The sequence below is a fragment of the Lacerta agilis genome, chromosome 3 (assembly GCF_009819535.1).
Source record: "Lacerta agilis isolate rLacAgi1 chromosome 3, rLacAgi1.pri, whole genome shotgun sequence".
Classification (NCBI taxonomy): Eukaryota; Metazoa; Chordata; class Lepidosauria; order Squamata; family Lacertidae; genus Lacerta; species Lacerta agilis.
This window is the reverse complement of record NC_046314.1, coordinates 104,577,321-104,594,590: the sequence shown is the minus strand read 5'-3', so window position 1 is coordinate 104,594,590 and position 17,270 is coordinate 104,577,321. Positions and strand designations below refer to the sequence as shown.

At 44.6% G+C, this 17,270-nt stretch overlaps 1 protein-coding gene across 1 annotated transcript in view; it reads left to right on the top strand.

Moving 5' to 3' along the window:
- FSHR (follicle stimulating hormone receptor) overlaps positions 1-17,270 on the top strand; it is a 79,972-nt gene that overhangs the window by 28,871 nt on the left and 33,831 nt on the right. The window contains exons 2-3 of the mRNA XM_033145475.1: positions 1,278-1,349; positions 15,309-15,383. Of these exons, the coding sequence (XP_033001366.1) occupies positions 1,278-1,349; positions 15,309-15,383 (147 nt within the window). The remainder of the gene's footprint in view (positions 1-1,277; positions 1,350-15,308; positions 15,384-17,270) is intronic.

Below are 17,270 nucleotides of genomic sequence, written 5' to 3'. Positions count from 1 at the left end.
GATGGGGGGAATCCATCTATTTCACTTTCTCATTTTTCCAATCTTCATCTGTCCATCAGTCTTTATGCATTGGTTTGGAAAGCAGGGGCAGAGAGAGAATTAAGTCCTTATGAAAATCCATCAGCATCTTAATGTGACTTTCTCCTAATATACAGATTTTTGTATACAGTTTTGCCTTTTCGCAAAGCAGTCTTCCCTAATATAATCCATATGGTGTTATTTCCCCCAATATATAGGCACATCTATGCACACTTTAAATCGTATGAAGTTTCGTACACATTGGTCGACTGGAGAAGTGCTCTGCAACATTCAAAAAAAATGTGAATTTTGATTGGTGCCTGTGTTTCCTTCCACATACTGTGTATTATTTTGGAGAGTGTGGATTAGGCAAAGTCGCCTCCAAATGCAAATTGAAAGGAATTTGTCTCCCACCCCTGGCCTTCCCTTGTGCTCACCCAGCATTACATCAGCTATATGAGATCCAGTGCTGAGGGCCTTCTGGCGGTTCCCTCACTGCGAGAAGCAAAGTTACAGGGAACCAGGCAGAGGGCCTTCTCGGTAGTGGCGCCCGCCCTGTGGAACGCCCTCCCATCAGAGGTCAAGGAGATAAACAACTACCTGACATTCAGAAAATACCTAAAGGCAGCCCTTTTCAGGGAAGTTTTTAATGTGTGATATTTTTGTATCTGATTTTTGTTGGAAGCCGCCCAGAGTGGCTGGAGAAATCCAGCCAGATGGGTGGGGTACAAATTATTATTATTATTATTATTATTATTATTATTATTATTATTAATCACTCTGGGATCATGTTTTGCAAACCATACATTCTGTCTGTGATTCACTTTTTTATTCTGTTTTTCTCCCACACAACCATATAGGGGTGTGAGAGAGAAAAACAGAATAAAATACCATAAGTGATTCACAGACAATATAGATAGATAGATAGATAGATAGATAGATAGATAGATAGATAGATAGATAGATAGATAGATAGATAGACAGACAGACAGACAGACAGACAGACAGACAGACAGACAGACAGATAGATATTTCAACAAGTCAACTATCAGAATAAAAGCTCATGCTGAAGTAATTTTGGGGGGAAAGGGGGGATGAGAAAGTTAGCATCAAAATGTGTTCCTATGAAGTTTAACATTGTCTTGGCATGGAATTTTAATTCTCTTTGTCCAAAACGTGAACTGTACTAATTACTCATCAAGCTATGCATAATACATAAATATGTTTTGTTCCCCACCCCCACCCCTTTGTGTTTTCAGGACATTTTTCCTCACCAAAATAAGAATCATACCGAAAGGAGCTTTCTTGGGACTCAATGAAGTTGAAAAAATGTATGTACCTCCATATTCACTCATTACATTTGTAGAATGATTTATAAGGCTATTTTTGGTTTGGGGTTGTTTTTCCTCTCTCTTCCCTAGACCTGCACTGTGCTTTAATTAAGCTATCAGCTCACCGCTCCCATAGGAGCCTCTTCTTCATTCACTCAAGGACTGGGGGGAAGGGGGAGTGAAGGAGAGTTTGCCACGCCAGTCTTCCAAAGCGCCGTTGCCACAATTACATCTGCGCATCCTTATAAAATAGGTTTTTCAATAAGGAGTTGATTGGTGGGCACTTAAGAAGCAAACGGAGTAAGAGATCGCAAGAGAAGAGCAGAATTTGTAAGGGCTGGTTCTCTTCATGCGGGTAGCACCGTGGTCTGAACCACTGAACCTCTTGGGCTTGTCCATCAGAAGGTCAGCAGTTCAAATCCCCACGACGGAGTCAGCTCCCGTTGCTCTGTCCCAGCTCCTGCCAACCTAGCAGTTCTGGGGCACCCAAGATTTTTAAATTTTAAATAGAGGCTCACTGATTCAACTGTCCATTGTGAAGGGTCCTGGGCAGGTGGTACATATGCTGGCAGCTGTCTTAAGCATGTGCTGACGCTGAACCGGCACTCATTCATTCATTCATTCATTCAGAAGCGGTGTGTCCCATTTTGTCTCCCTCATTGCCGCCGCACTGCTGGCACCGTGCCTCTCTTACTTATGTTGAATGGCGGTTACTTAGAACTGGTTACTGAGAACCTCAGGAGGGTTGAGTGCAATCGCACCAAGGTCCTGCTTGCAGGTTTCCTATAGGCATCTGGTGGCTCTTGTGAGAACAGGATGCTGGACTAAATGGGCCACTGGCCTGATCTAGCAGGCCTCATCTCATGTCCTTGGCAAAGACTGATACTAGTTCGGTTGTGGAGGTTGGACCATGAGGGTGAACTTGGCTCTGCCCCACCAGCCTTATTTACAACAAGTGTAGGGGAGAGCACTGGCTATCAGCTTCTTCCTAAGTCTCCATGTTTGCCTTTGTAGGAACCCCTCAGAGAGGAGGTTGAGGACAAAACTAGGATCAGTTGACTTTACCTGCCACTGGCGATTGGCTGTAATAATAATAATAATAATAATAATAATAATAATAATAATAATAATAATACTTTATTTATACCCCGCCCATCTGGCTGGGTTTCCCCAGCCACTCTGGGTGGCTCCCAACAGAATATAAAAACCATAACAAAACATCAAACATTAAAATCTTCCCTAAACAGGGCTGCCTTCAGATATCTTCTAAAAGTCAGATAGTTGTTTCTTTTCTTGACATCTAATGGGAGGGCATTCCACAGGACAGGCACCACCACCGAGAAGGCCCTCTGCCTGGTTTCCTGTAACCTCGCTTCTCACAGTGAGGGAACCGTCAGAAGGCCCTCGGAGCTGGACCTCAATGTCTGGGCTGAGCAATGGGAGTGGAGACGCTCCTTCAGGTATACTGGGCCGAGGCTGTTTAGGGCTTTAAAGGTCAGCACCAACACTTTGAATTTTGCTTAGAAACATACTGGGAGCCAATGTAGGTCTTTCAGGACCGGAGTTGTATGGTCTCGGTGGCCGCTCCCAGTCACCAGTCTAGCTGCCGCATTGTGTATTGTAGTTTCCGAGTCACTTTCAAAGGTAGCCCCACGTGGAGCGCATTGCAGTAGTACAAGCGGGAGATAACCAGAGCATGCACCACTCTGGCGAGACAGTCTGCGGGCAGGTAGGGTCTCAACCAGCGTACCAGATGAAGCTGGTAGAGAGCTGCCCTGAACACAGAATTGACCTGCTCCTCCATGGACAGCTCTGAGTCCAAAATGTAGCTCAGTAATAGAGTACCTGCATTGCATGCAGAACATCCCAGGTTCAATCCCCAGCATCTCCAGGTAAAACTAAGAGAGGACAGAGTCTGAAATCCTGGAGAGCCACTGCCAGTTAGTGTAGATGTCAAAGTGATAGACAACTACCAGACATTTAGAGGACATCTGAAGGCAGCCCTGTTTAGGGAAGCTTTTAATGTGTGATATTTTAATGTATTTGATTTTTGTTGGAAGCTGCCCAGAGTGGCTGGGGAAATCCAGCCAGATGGGCGGGGTACAAATAAATGTTGTTGTTGTTGTTGTTGTTGTTGTTGTTGTTAGATAGCACTGAACTAGGTGGACCAAAGGCAGCTTACTATGTTCCTGCCATTAGTCTCTACCCTTCCACCCTGCAAGTCACCCTTGTGGGGCAATACTGGCTTGTTCATTTTTGCTGCAGATCCCTCGCCTCCCAGCAGGGCTCATGGAAGCATGAAAATGACTGCTGAGCCCACCTGTAAGCTATTTCTGTTGTCGTTCGTTACCTGCAGAAACCATATGTCTGCCTTGTACAAAGTACGAAAGAGGGGATGTTGACGAGGGAGGAAGCTTGTGACAAAACTGACAAACACTGTTAGCGAAAGAGCAGCCGGGAGGGTGCAGGGGGAGAAGAAACACAATGCTAAGCAGGGGAAATGGCTTTCATTTGAAAATACAGCGATGTGCTGTGGAAACTCTGTGGGGAAACAGTTTAAAGTGCGGCAGCAATGAAAATAGGGGGTTGATGAATATGCAAACGAGACCAATCAGCATCGGCGGCGTCTGCAGATGAGAAGCAGCAATGAAATGTGAAATGGCACACAAATCAAAAATATAACCAATAAAACATTCATTGGAAATATTCATAATAATGTAGGGGCACAAACTATATAATCAAGTGATATATTTGCATATAAAAAGGAGACCCCTTGTATGAGATTCTTCCACCTGCCTCCCCCCATCCCGCAATATCATACACACACACACAAAAAACCTAAGATTAAAGTCAACGGTAGGCTATTTAAAGGAAATGGATATTAGTAATGTGATGCCTCCATGTGGTAAAATGTATTTTTCCTAGAGTATACAAATTAGATACTTCAATACACATGCGGCAAACTGTGTCAGCACGAAGCTAGCGGGGAGAGAAATTCCCACAATGGGTATATTCGCTGCAGAAGTTTAGTGAATTAAAAATTTCATGTCTGTGTGAAGGGGATGGATGACTTCAAACAGGCTCTCGAGGACCCATCTACAGGGCCTATCGACTGAAAAGAGAGTTTAATGGAAAAACGTCATTGTGCTGAATTTTGTAGTGGGAGAGAAAAACATCTTTTCCACAGAGGGAAAAGTTTTTGCATTGGTAAAATAGTCGAGCCAATCATCTGCATAAATGTAACGAGATCTGCACCGGGGTGTTCAGATACGGTTAAAGCTTGTGAATAACTAAGCCACTGCACATTGGTATGCGAGGTGCTGATCGGAGACACTTTCAGACTGATGCTATTTAGCAGGTGGAATTCAGCCACATACCAGATAATTCAGGTGGTGCAATTAAAGTGGATTTGGCACTCTCGTGCAGTAAAGTGGCTCCCCTCTCTCCCACCCCTAGAAAAAAAGGAACTGATCTTTTTGCAGTAGGGAAAATGATGGAGAAATGTGGGCTGTTGTTGTTGTTGAGTCGTTCAGTCATGTCCGACTCTTTGTGACCACATGGACCAGAGCATGCCAGGCACGCCTATCTTTCACTGCCTCCCGCAGTTTGGCCAAACTCATGCTAGTCACTTCGAGAACACTGTCCAACCATCTCATCCTCTGTCGTTGCCTTCTCCTTGTGCCCTCCATCTTTCCCAACATCAGGGTCTTTTCTAGGGAGTCTTCTCTTCTCATGAGGTGGCCAAAGTACTGGAGCCTCAACTTCAGGATCTTTCCTTCTAGTGAGCACTCAGGGCTGATTTCTTTAAGGAAGGATAAGTTTGATCTTTTTGCAGTCCATGGGACTCTCAAGAGTCTCCTCCAGCACCGTAATTCAAAAGTATCAATTCTTTGGCGATCGGTCTTCTTTATGGTCCAGCTCTCACTTCCATACATTACTACTGGGAAAACCATAGCTTTAACTATACGGACCTTTGTTGGCAAGGTGATGTCTCTGCTTTTTAAGATGCTGTCTAGGTTTGTTATTGCTTTCCTCCCAAGAAGCAGGCGTCTTTTAATTAAATGTGGGCTATCTGCTCCAAATTTAGGTGGAAGGAACATTGCCAGGTCTCAGGACTGGACCTGAAGTTCCAGGCATTTTGACCCTTTCTCGATCTCTCCAGGGAAGGGGGTGAAATGTGAATGGGGAACAGGTTGGTTGCCTTCCATATGTTTCCGGAGTCCAATTTCCAACATTCCTGGACCTTGGCCATGCTGCCTGAGACTGATGGGATTTGGGGGTGGTCTAAGAACAGTTTCCCCAGACCAGGGTAATGGGGTCAAAACCAAGGGGTTGGACTCATTTCTGCTCTTCTTGGTCAGAGATTTTGCTATAAGCTCTGCTTCCATCAGGCACTGGACTTTTCCTCTGGCTAGATGACACAGTTCTGCCTTGCCCAGACTTTGAACCTAGGATCTCCTTGAGGAAGAGCACCCATCCAGCAAACCTGAGGAATCTGTCACTTTTGCAGAGCCTTCTGGCCCTGATATTTGATTAGCGGCTTCCATAACAGTTGACTGGGCTCCTGGGTATCATTTCCACCGTCTATTTGGATATCTTTCAACACCCCGATATACAAGAATGCTGCTTCTAATTCCTAGCTGCCAGTCTCTTGGAGGCAGAAAGATTATTTCATTGCAGGTGCACAGCTATGCGCTTAGTTAAGGGATGGGGAATCCATGGTTCTCCAGCTGTTGCTTGGGCTATCAGCTCCCTTCAGCATCAGGCACCATGGCCAATGGTTAGGGATGATAGGGTTTGTACTCCAACATCTGGAGGGCCACTGTTTTCCCCCCTCTCTGTCTTTGTCTTGTAGGGCTAGCACTCCAACTGTTCTGGGATAGGCCAGTCAGGTCCGTGTCCTCCAATCACATTGTCATTGGCTGCAAGCAGGAATGTTAGAGGATTCCTTCGCAAATGGAAACAGGAGCAGAAATTGCTGCAATTCTCATGCACGTCCAAGGTCAGGAGTGGAAAGCACACAAATGAATAGGAGTGGTGTTCAGTATCATAGGTATTTTAGTCTGCTCACATTATGTAAATAGATACGTTGTTTTCCGCGATGATTTTGGCATTTCCCATCCATTGTGCTGAAATTAATTGTGTAATGAATTGCATAATAAATTCAATTTGCCTTGGCCATAGCGGATAGCAAAACGAATGGCGTAGGTTGCAGCGAAAGATGAGCCGAAGCAGTACTGATTGTAACAAATGTAGGGTAGAATGGAAATTGCTTTCGCCCCCCTAGACCCATCCAGACTACAATAGAGATTTGACTCAACCGATCAGAAAACTTTGCTACATCATCTGGACATTGCAACATGGAGCCTTATCTGTCATCTAGTGAGTTTCACGGCGGTAGATTCCTGCAATAATAGCTGACCCTGCCAAAGAAAACTTGGCCGTGGAAGAAAGGTGGCCTGTTGTCTTTTGTGGGAGCGCAGCTGGCACAGCTTTGCCGTAACGAAGCCAAATCTTGGCAATGCAAGGCCTTGTGTGTGACTTCTGAAATCCACAATGGTCCAATAGCATCGCTTAGGTGTCTTGTTTGTTTCCTTTCTCCCATCCCTCTTCTGGCCTGCAAGTGGAACACCTGGCAGCTCGCTTTCTCTTGCCAAGGCCTATCAGTAGGAGAGACCTTGACTATTGTGATACCCTTACAGCTCCTTGAAGAAGTAATAAATTTTTAAAAAAACAACGGAGCTGATCATTTGTTATTCCTGCCAATAACTCACAGCTGCTATCAAAGAGCAAAGCTTGTGCTTGGCTTGTTTTAAAACTTTTTGAATGAACAGACCAAGAGCAGTGCTCTGTAAAAATGGAGCTTATACATTCTTGGATCATGGTCTCTGCTTCCTTGAGGTAGGATCCCAAAGTGGGTTAGAGAAATATAAAAGTAAATATTCACAACCCGAAGAATAGGGTGAGTCCTAAAATCACTCTCTTTCAGCATCAAAGGCCAGGTGAAGAGGAGTGTTTTCGGCATACAGTGGAGGCTACATAAAGATCATGAAGTCACACTGTTTTAATTATCTTAAGTATTGAACATGACAGGAAGTGTTGCATGAGATGAAGTCGGCGGTGATGTATTTTGCAAGGTATCGAATGAGAGAGAGCACAGTAATCCTCTGAGTTTATCAAAATGATACCTAAATACATCCTCTGTAGAGTGTCATGTATATAAAGGTCAATGTTGTTCATTGCAATTCTGTTTCTGGCAAGGGATAACACACAGCAACAAGAAATATTGACACATTTTGTCCATAACAAGCTTTCTGGTGATCGTTCAAATTCTGAAGGCTGTATCTACAATCTAGTGTTGTGCCAAAGATTATGGGTTGTATCCAAACTTAGAATAAAGGTAAAGGTACCCCTGACCATTAGGTCCAGTCATAAACGACTCTGGGGTTTCATGCTCATCTTGCTCTATAGGCCGAGGGAGCCAGTGTTTGTCCGCAGACAGCTTCTGGGTCATGTGGCCAGCATGACTAAGCTGCTTCTGCCGAACCAGAGCAGTGCATAGAAACGCCATTTACCTTCCCACCGGAGCGGTACCTATTTATCTACTTGCACTTTGACTTGCTTTCGAACTGCTAGGTGGGCAGAAGCTGGGACCGAACAATGGGAGCTCACCCCGTCACAGGGATTTGAACCGCCGACCTTCCGATCGACAAGCCCTAGGCTCAGTGGTTTAGACCACAGCACCACCCGCGTCCCTCTCCTAGTCAGAATAGACTCATTGAAATTAATGTAGTTGCATCCATTGCTTTCGATGGGTCATCTCTTGGGTATGGCTTGGTTGGATACAACCTTTCTACATTTTCCAGACCATTCTCCATCAATTGATGAGGAAAACAGGTAGGAGAGCACCACCGATGGGCTTGTTCACCCCTAGAACAAGACCCACCTCTTCTAGTTTCGATGTTATTATGTATGATGACTGCATAGGAATGTAATGTGGTGGACAGTCAGACACCATGGGAGCAAGGGCTGAACCCAGTACTGTAGTGGCAAATTCAGTAGTTCAGGGGCCCTTTGTGATAGCCACAGCCACAACCCCTCTCAGTTCTTCCCCTTCTAATAATTATCATTAGGGATGCATTACAATCATCAATGCAGATCTCCACTTAATGCCTTTCAGCAAGATCTAAGATTTTCTAGTCATGCACATGGACAAATAATTTGGAGTGCAGCAATATCCTATTTCGGAGTGACTTAAGTTCTGTTTTCCTTGGAGTTCCATTGCAGATCACAGAACATGCCCGCTATTCCCTTGAAACTGAAAGAACCTTGTGTCTTCAGTTTTCCTAAATGCTTTGCTTTGGAGCATTCAGTGGCTGAAAAGCTCCCCTTTCCTGCTGATTTGGTGCTGGATTCGGGGACCCTGCTGAAGATATAATAGCAGGTGACTTCCTCCGGCCCCAGATCGCTACACCACTGGCTAAACTAGTCCTCTGCTTTTGTGTCTGAGCCACAAGGGCAGGGTTTCCTTACTTCTCAGCTGTGTCTCTGCTTTGCAGTCTCCAATGACCCCCCACCCCCAAAAAAGAAAAAAAAAACCCTCTATGGGAGCCAACCACTGGGGCATAGCTGTCAATTCCCATAAGTGTCAATTCCCTTATTCCGAATAGGATTCCTCGCAAGAAAAGGGAAATGTTGACAGCTATGCACTGGGGATGAGTGGGATCCTGCAGCCCTCCAAATGTTGGACTCTGGCTCTTGATGGGTGTTGTAGCACAACAGCATTTGGAGGGCTACAGGTTCCCTATCCTTCATCTGCAAAACGGACATCCCAAAATAGCTGCAGCTGGCTTCTCTTTAAATGGAGGTCATTGATTCCAGCTATTGTAGCCCACCCTTCGATGTAGAGAAACAGCAGGATTAGAAGGATTTGCTTCTTAGAAGGGTTCAGGCAACTCATAATGTAGATGACCATCTACATGCTGCTCGAACAGGCTTCCTCAAACTCGGCCCTCCAGATGTTTTGAAACTACAATTCCCATCTTCCCTGACCACTGGTCCTGCTATCTAGGGATCATGGGAGTTGTAAGCCCAAAAACATCTGGAGGGCCGAGTCTGAGGAATCCTGTGCTAGGTGACGGTTATGGTTCTGATTTTGTGCAATTGCTTTTACTGTCATGTCCACGTCCGCAAGCAAATTATTAGGTTGCCCTCTCCATTTTGCCTGGCTATTTCTGATCTGCCATGGCCTTTTAACAAAATCCATAGTATTGGTTCTGAAGCTGACCTTGTCTAATCATATCGATGGTGACCAGCTGAAGGCTAATTGGGAGACCAGTTGCTATGGCAATGCTTGGGTCACACACCGAAAGAGACAATGCTGGGTATCTGTGGAGGGTGGATGAAAAAATGTTGAGCTTTCGGAAACTAACAGATAACGCATTACGATCGAGTCTGGAGGGATGCAGTGGTCAATGGGGCATATTTTTATTTTCTCCCTTGCTGCCTCCGCCACCCCAATTATGTTCCTTTCATTTTTCAAGTTCTTTAAATTATCTACATCTTCTGAACCAGTGAATGTAACAACAACAACAACAACACCTTAGCCACAAGAGGGTTTTCGGGGGGGGGTGTTAAACATGGAGTTGCTACACATTCTGATTCAGCTGGCAAAAGGCAGGACCGCCACAAATTCTAAATTTGGTGTGGGAGGTTGGTATAAATTTGTTTGTTAAGTGGCAAATGAGACTTGGCACCCCCTCCATCTCCCTTTTACCAAACAACTCATAGCTTCCGATTGTTCCTGCAGTTTGGATGTGTGATTGAAGTGATTGGGCCTGATTTTCTAATGTAGATTTCAGTGGCAGCCTCCCTTATTTGGATCAGGACCATAGCAAAGGGTGAAAACAAGAGTACAGAATCCAATTGGCTCCACAAGCCAAGATTTTTACCAGGATCTAGAGGCGTGGGCCAGATTTGATGGGTAGTTGGGGCTGCACATTTACCTGTCACCCCTCAATGACATCGCATGATTGGGCACTTTGAAGTTCTGAAGTTGCAGATTCAAATTTAAGCTTGTTGGTGTCTCTCTGGTCCCTTTCATCATGGATACTGTCTTATTTTATGGTTGTATGCTCCATGTTATTTCATTAATACTATTGCTACAGGTTTCTCATGGCCTTTGGCTAGAATGATAAACTTATTATCTTAGAACTATAATCGCTTAACTATGATAGTCTCCAAACCAGCCAGTGTGGTGTAGAGGTTAAGAGCGGTAGACTCATAATCTGGTGAACTGGGTTCACATCCCTGCTCCTCCACTTGCAGCTGCTGGGTGACCTTGGGCTGGTCACACTTCTCTGAAGTCTCTCAGCCCCACTTAACTCACAGAGTGTTTGTTGTGGGCGAGGAAGGGAAAGGAGAATGTTAGCCGCTTTGAGACTCCTTCGGGTAGTGATAAAGCGGGATATCAAATCCAAACTACTACTACTACTACTACTACTACTCCTCTTCTTCTTCTTCTTCTTCTTCTTTGGCTAGTCACACTTCTTTGAAGTCTCTCAGCCTCACTCACTATGGCAGACCAACATGGCTGCCTACCTGTAACTCACCACTTTGTTGTGGGGGAGGAAGAGAAAGGAGAATGTTAGTCACTTTGAGACTCCTTAGGGTAGTGATAAAGTAGGATATCAAATCCAAACTCTTCTTCTTCTTCTTCTTCTTCTTCTTCTTCTTCTTCTTCTTCTTCTTCTTCTTTAGCTAGATGCTAAGGATAGGACGTGGGTGGCGCTGTGGGTTAAACTACAGAGCCTGGGGCTTGCTGATCAGAAGGTTGGCGGTTTGAATCCCTGAGACAGGTGAGCTCCTGTTGCTCAGTCCCTGCTCCTGCCAACCTAGCAGTTCGAAAGCACATCAGAGTGCAAGTAATAAATAGGTACCACTCCGGCGGAAATGTAAACGGCGTTTCCATGCGCTGCTCTGGTTCGCCAGAAGCGGCTTAGTCATGCTGGCCACATGACCCGGAAAGCTGTACACCGCTCCCTCGGCCAGTAAGCGAGATGAGCGCCGCAACTCCAGAGTCTTCCACGACTGGACCTAATGGTCAGGGGTCCCTTTACCTTTACCTTTAAGGATAGGAACAGCCGCACCTATTGGTTGGAGGCATTGCTTACCTACTCAGTGCCGATGTGACAAAGAGTTGAGGGAGAGAAGACTGGAGAAATCAAGGAAAGGAAAGCTGTGCAGAGCTAGGAAAGATAGAAGGGTATACTGATACCGTGTGCCAAGCAAGAGAAGCAGCAGGGACCCTAAGAAAAAAGGGATGGAAAGGGGAGCAGGCCATGGAAATGCATTGTTTCTGGATGCCAGTTGTTGGGAATAGCAGGAGGAGGGAGTGCTGTTGCACTGATGTCCTGCCTGTTGTCTTACCACTGGCATCTGGTTGGCCACTGTGAGAACTTTGATGCTGGACTAGATGGGTCTCTTCTTATCATTTTAGAAGATTTAGCCTTGGAGCGATGATGGGGCTCTACCACAAAACTGTGACAGTTGAAAGAGCGTTGTTTTTCTTGGCAAAGAATTTGAGCTAGTGGGGTGGAGGATTTTGATCTGAGAGCACGCAGAGTTCCACTCACGTTTAAACCAAGCCCCACGTTGCAAAGCCTTCTAGAAACCTCATCCCACCCTGCTCTCCCCGTGCCTCGCTCTTTTCCTCCCTCCCTCGCTCCTGCTAGATAAAGATGATAATTACTTGAAACCTAGCATAGCTTGAAACAATAAATGATCCCTTTAAGAGGGGTTTGTATTCAAGGAAGCAAGAGCTGCTTCCGCTTGCTTAGCTTGGGTGAATTGCGGGAGACAGATCATAAACATAAAAGACGCATTTTTATTTTATCATAGCTAGACTGTGTGTGTGTGCGCGCGCGTTTGTGTGTTTAAGTTTTGTTTAATTTACCATTCGAGATTTATTTTAAAAAATGAAGCAAAAAACCTTGATATATACTGTGTCGCTGTAAAAGCACCTGCTGTTACCCATTTCATCATAATGTGTAATGTAGTGGAATTAGCAATAGAACTTCCACTTAATGGCATTTCTTGACGTGAGTGGGGAATTTAAGCACAGGGTTGTTAATGTTGGGTCGTGAGTTGTTTTGCATTTTCCATTCACTGTCGATGTGGTTTATAAGGTTAATTGAGATGTGTGCCTCTGCCTCACAGCACCTTGGGGTGGGGGTAGGACCCAACACGGTGGCTGAGGGTGGCTTTCTTCTCCTTCTGAAGCCCAGCTTCAGAGCTCTTTGACAAGGAGGGAAGAGCCGTAGCTCAGTGGCAGAGCATCTGTTTTGCCTGTTGAAGATCATAGGGCCAGTTCTCATCTCCAAGTAGGGTTGGGAGAGAACCCTGCCTGAAACCAATCAGCATAGACCATACTGAGCTAGGTTGGTCCATTGATCTGAGTCAGTATAAGGGAACTTCCTTTGACAGAATGCCCCATGGGAAAGATGGATGCCGCCAAGGACCATTTTGGCAGTATTGTCAGTGCTCAGCGAAGAAGAAGAAGAAGAAGAAGAAGAAGAAGAAGAAGAAGAAGAAGAAGAAGAAGAAGAAGAGAGGAGGAGGAGGAGGAGGAGGAGGAGGAGGAGGAGGAGGAGGAGAAGAAGAAGAAGAAGAATAAGAAGAAGAAGAAATAAGAAGAAGAAGAAGAATAAGAAGAAGAGAGAGGAGGAGAGGAGGAGGAGGGAGGAGGATGGAGGAGGAGGAGGAGGAGGAAGAAGAAGAAGAAGAAGAAGAAGAAGAAGAAGAAGAGAAGAAGAAGAAGAAGAAGAAGAAGAGAGGAGAGAGAGGAGGAGGAGGAGGGAGGAGAGGAGGAAGGAAGGAAGAAGGAAGAAGAATAAGAAGAAGAAGAAGAAGAAGAAGAAGAAGAAGAGAAGAAGAAGAGAGATGAGGAGGAGGATAGGAGAGGAGAGGAGGAGGAGGAGGGAGGAGAGAGAAGAAGAGAAGAAGAAAAGAAGAGAGGAGAGAGAGGAGGAGAGGAGGAGGAGGAGGAAAGAAGAAGAAGAAGAGAAGAGAAGAAGAAGAAGAAGAAGAAGAGAAGAGAGAGAGAGGAGGAGGAGGAGGAGGGAGGAGGAAGAAAGAAGAAGGCAGAATAAGAAAGAAGAAGAAAAGATAGAAGAGAAGAAGAGAGGAGGAGGATGGAGGAGGAGGAGAGGAAGAAGAAGAAGAAGAAGAAGAGAAGAAGAAGAAGAAAGAAAGAAGAAGAAGCAAGAAGAAAGAAAGAGAGGAGGGAGGAGGAGAGGAGGGGAGGAGGAGAGAAGAAGAAGAAGAAAGAAGAAGAAAAGAAGAAGAAGAAGAAGAAGAAGAAAAGAGGAGAGAGGAGGAGGAGGAGGAGGAGAGGAGGAGGAAAAGAAGAAGAAGAAGAGAAGAAGAAGAAGAAGAAAGAGAAGAGAAGAAAAGAAGAGTGAGGAGAGAGGAAGAAGAAGAAGAAGAAGAAGAAGAAGAAAAGAGAAGAAAGGAGGAGGAGGAGGAGGAGGAGGAGGAAGAAGAAGAAGAAGAAGAAGAAGAAGAAGAAGAAGAAGACATGCTAGAACTTCCTCTCCCTGAAGATTTTTTGCAAACATTGGGAAAGGTTTTCACCCATCCCTTGAATGTGCCAGAAACTTCAACCCAGCACTACTATTCAGTTAACATGTTATTATAGGATTTGGGGGAATGGGGTTGGTTGGTTTGGATATCATCTTTGGGTCCCCTCTAAGGCTGCGGTTTTATAAGATGGGGTTCTTCAGTAGAAGTGATGAAGTGGTTAAACCAGTCCCTTTGTTAAATTAATGGCCCTAGCCAAGCTGTTAAGCAGTCTTCTTACATGACTAAAGAGTTGGCCACGTTGTCATAGAAACAACTAGCTAATGCTATTTCTAGAAGGAAGCAGCAGGCCCTCTCCTGGCTGATTCTCTCTTCTGGCGTGGTCCAAATGGGATATTCCTTTTGAATGTATAACACAGGGGTCCCCAAATTAAGGCCCGGGGGCCAGATGCGGCCCAATCACCTTCTAAATCTGCCCCGCAGGCGGTCCGGGAATCAGCATGTTTTTACATGAGTAGAATGTGTCCTTTTATTTAAAATGCATCTCTGGGTTATTTGTGGGGCCTGCCTGGTGTTTTTACATGAGTAGAATGTGTGCTTTTATTTAAAATGCATCTCTGGGTTATTTGTGGGGCATAGGAATTCGTTCATATTTTTTTCCAAAATATAGTCTGGCCCCCCACAAGGTCTGAGGGACAGTGGCCCCCTGCTGAAAAAGTTTGCTGACCCCTGGTATAACAGATGCCCTGCAAATAGTAAATAATCACAACAAAGAGATTCATTTTCCTGATGTGCTCATATTTCAAGTATCTATCATCTGCCTGCCTGCCTGCCTGTCTATTGCATTTGTATCCTGCTCCTCAGCCAAAAAGACTCCCAGAGTAACTTACATGCAATAAATTAAAATAAGACAATCCCTACCTGCAGGCTTAAAGTCTAATAAACATGACAGAAAAGAGAGAAAAGGACGGGGCGAGGAGTGGGGAAACAAACTTGGGCACCAGTTCATAAAGTCAAATAGCAGTTCTTAGAAAATCCTCAGTTTTCGGGGGTGGGGGTGGGAAAATGATCTTCCACCTTCACTTGACTGGTGGATTCTATCCTGCAAACTCCTGGAGATGTTTGATACACGATCTAAGTTATCTTCCCCCACACACACGCACACACCTCCATCCTCTATTCCTGCAACAGGTTCTTACAAATATTCTTTTCTTTTTAGCCAGCTTTGTGTTTCAATGGGGTGTAGACCAGGATTTATGGAACCTTCGATGCCGGCAATGTTTTTAAGTTATTCCCATCATTTTTCACGTACATTTGTAATGTTGATGCTTCTGGTAAATAGCGAGGCCACCTTGGCTGATGTTTCCTTTTTCTTGACAGAGAAATCTCTCAGAATGATGCCTTGGAAATTATAGAATCAAACGTGTTCTCCAACCTTCCAAAGCTCTATGAAATGTAAGTCAATAAATGGAACTGGAGGGCTGGGGCATTACAAGATACTGGTGGACCAACCATAAAATGCAACATGGTGATTCCTTGGGGACAAAATAGCCTCATCCTACTAGATGTCAGTGGTGATTGTGCTCAATGTACTGTGTGAATTGGCTATTGCAGGGTTGCCAACCTTTTTAGGCTCGTGCACACATTTGATTTTTTTCCTGTAGGTACCACCCCTTTTGGTCACTTCCCTCACCCTCTCCCCTGGATCAGACCCACTTCCAAGAGACAGAAAGAATGTGTCTGGTGACTGGGAGTGGCCGCTGAGACCTTATAACACCGGTCCTGAAAGACCTACATTGGCTCCCAGTACATTTCCTAGCACAATTCAAAGTGTTGGTGCTGACCTTTAAAGCCCTAAATGGCCTCAGTCCAGTATACCTGAAGGAGCATCTCCACCCCCATCATTCAGCCAGGACACTGAGGTCAGAACCAAGGGCCTTCTGGCGGTTCCCTCACTGCGAGAAGCGAAGTTACAGGGAACCTGGTAGAGGGCCTTTTTGGTAGTTGCACTTGCCCTGTAGAACACCTTCCCATCAGATGTCAAGGAAATAAACAACTATCTGACTTTTAGAAGACATCTGAAGGCAGCCCTGTTTAGGGAAGTTTTTAATGTTTGATGTTTTGTTGTGTTTTTAATATTCTGTTGGGAGCTGCCCAGAGTGGCTGGGGAAACCCAGCCAGATGGGTGGGGTATAAATAATGTATTATTATTATTATTATTATTATTATTATTATTATTATTATTATTATATACACACACAAACACAAGTTGCTTTTCCAAAGGAATCTAGGTAAAACTAAGATCCTGTAAAGCACATAGAGGTGAAAGCGGAAGTGGGGCAGAGTGTCACTCTTCCAACTTCCTTCTTCAGCTCTATTTGCATTTCAAAGGAGAAAGAGGTAACCACCCTCTGCAACTCGTGACAAAGGGGGCTGTGAGAGGGGATGCTTCTGCCATCCCATAATGGAGACTGAGGACAGAAGGAAGAGGAGTGAACAGGTGATGGCCCTCAAAGTGTCCCTATTTTTCAAGGACAGTCCCAGATGTACAGAAGTTGTCCTGGTTTTCTGATATCCTGCTTTTTCTTAAGACGTCCCTATTCTCCTTTGAGAAATGTTGGAGGGTATGCTTCACTACTTTGGCAATTGTGGGTCTTGCATGTGGTAAGCCCCCTGCTTACAATTAGGCTTACAGGTGCCTGACCACACACTGGGCTTGATTACTTTTTTCATTTTATTTACTTCAAACCTTCCTTGGCAGCCTTGCAGGGCAAAGCCCTCTCAAAGCAGCTTCCATTTTAAAAAGAGAGGATAAAACGTAATTCCCATAAAATGCAATTAAAGTTAAAGCAGCAGTTAAGACATTTCAGAAGCCAGCACCGCACTCATACAAAATGTATTTAAATTGCTTTTTTTTAAAGCACTTTGAAAACGGACAGTTTAAAACCAGCAGCAATATAAAACATTTAAAAGTTATGCATCTTAATTAAAAAGAGCTCAGTACAAACGGGTTTGTTGCCATACGTCCAGATTTTCCTGGACATTTTTTCTGATTTCCGCCCAGACATTGCTTCCGACTGGTATGTCCAGGAAATTCTGGGGTTTTTTTGTTTTTTTTATAAAAAAATTATTGGTTTTCCACATTAAACAACAAATCACAAGTACACCACACAAATACATTAAAAACACAGCAAATACAATACAATACCAAAAATAAAAAATAAAAAGAAAGAAAACTTATACATACCTAACACACGAAATTCTGGACGTATGGCAACCCTGAGCAAAAGGCTTTATTGTACACCATTCAAGGTCGCAGTCCAGTTAAACAAAAGCACTCAA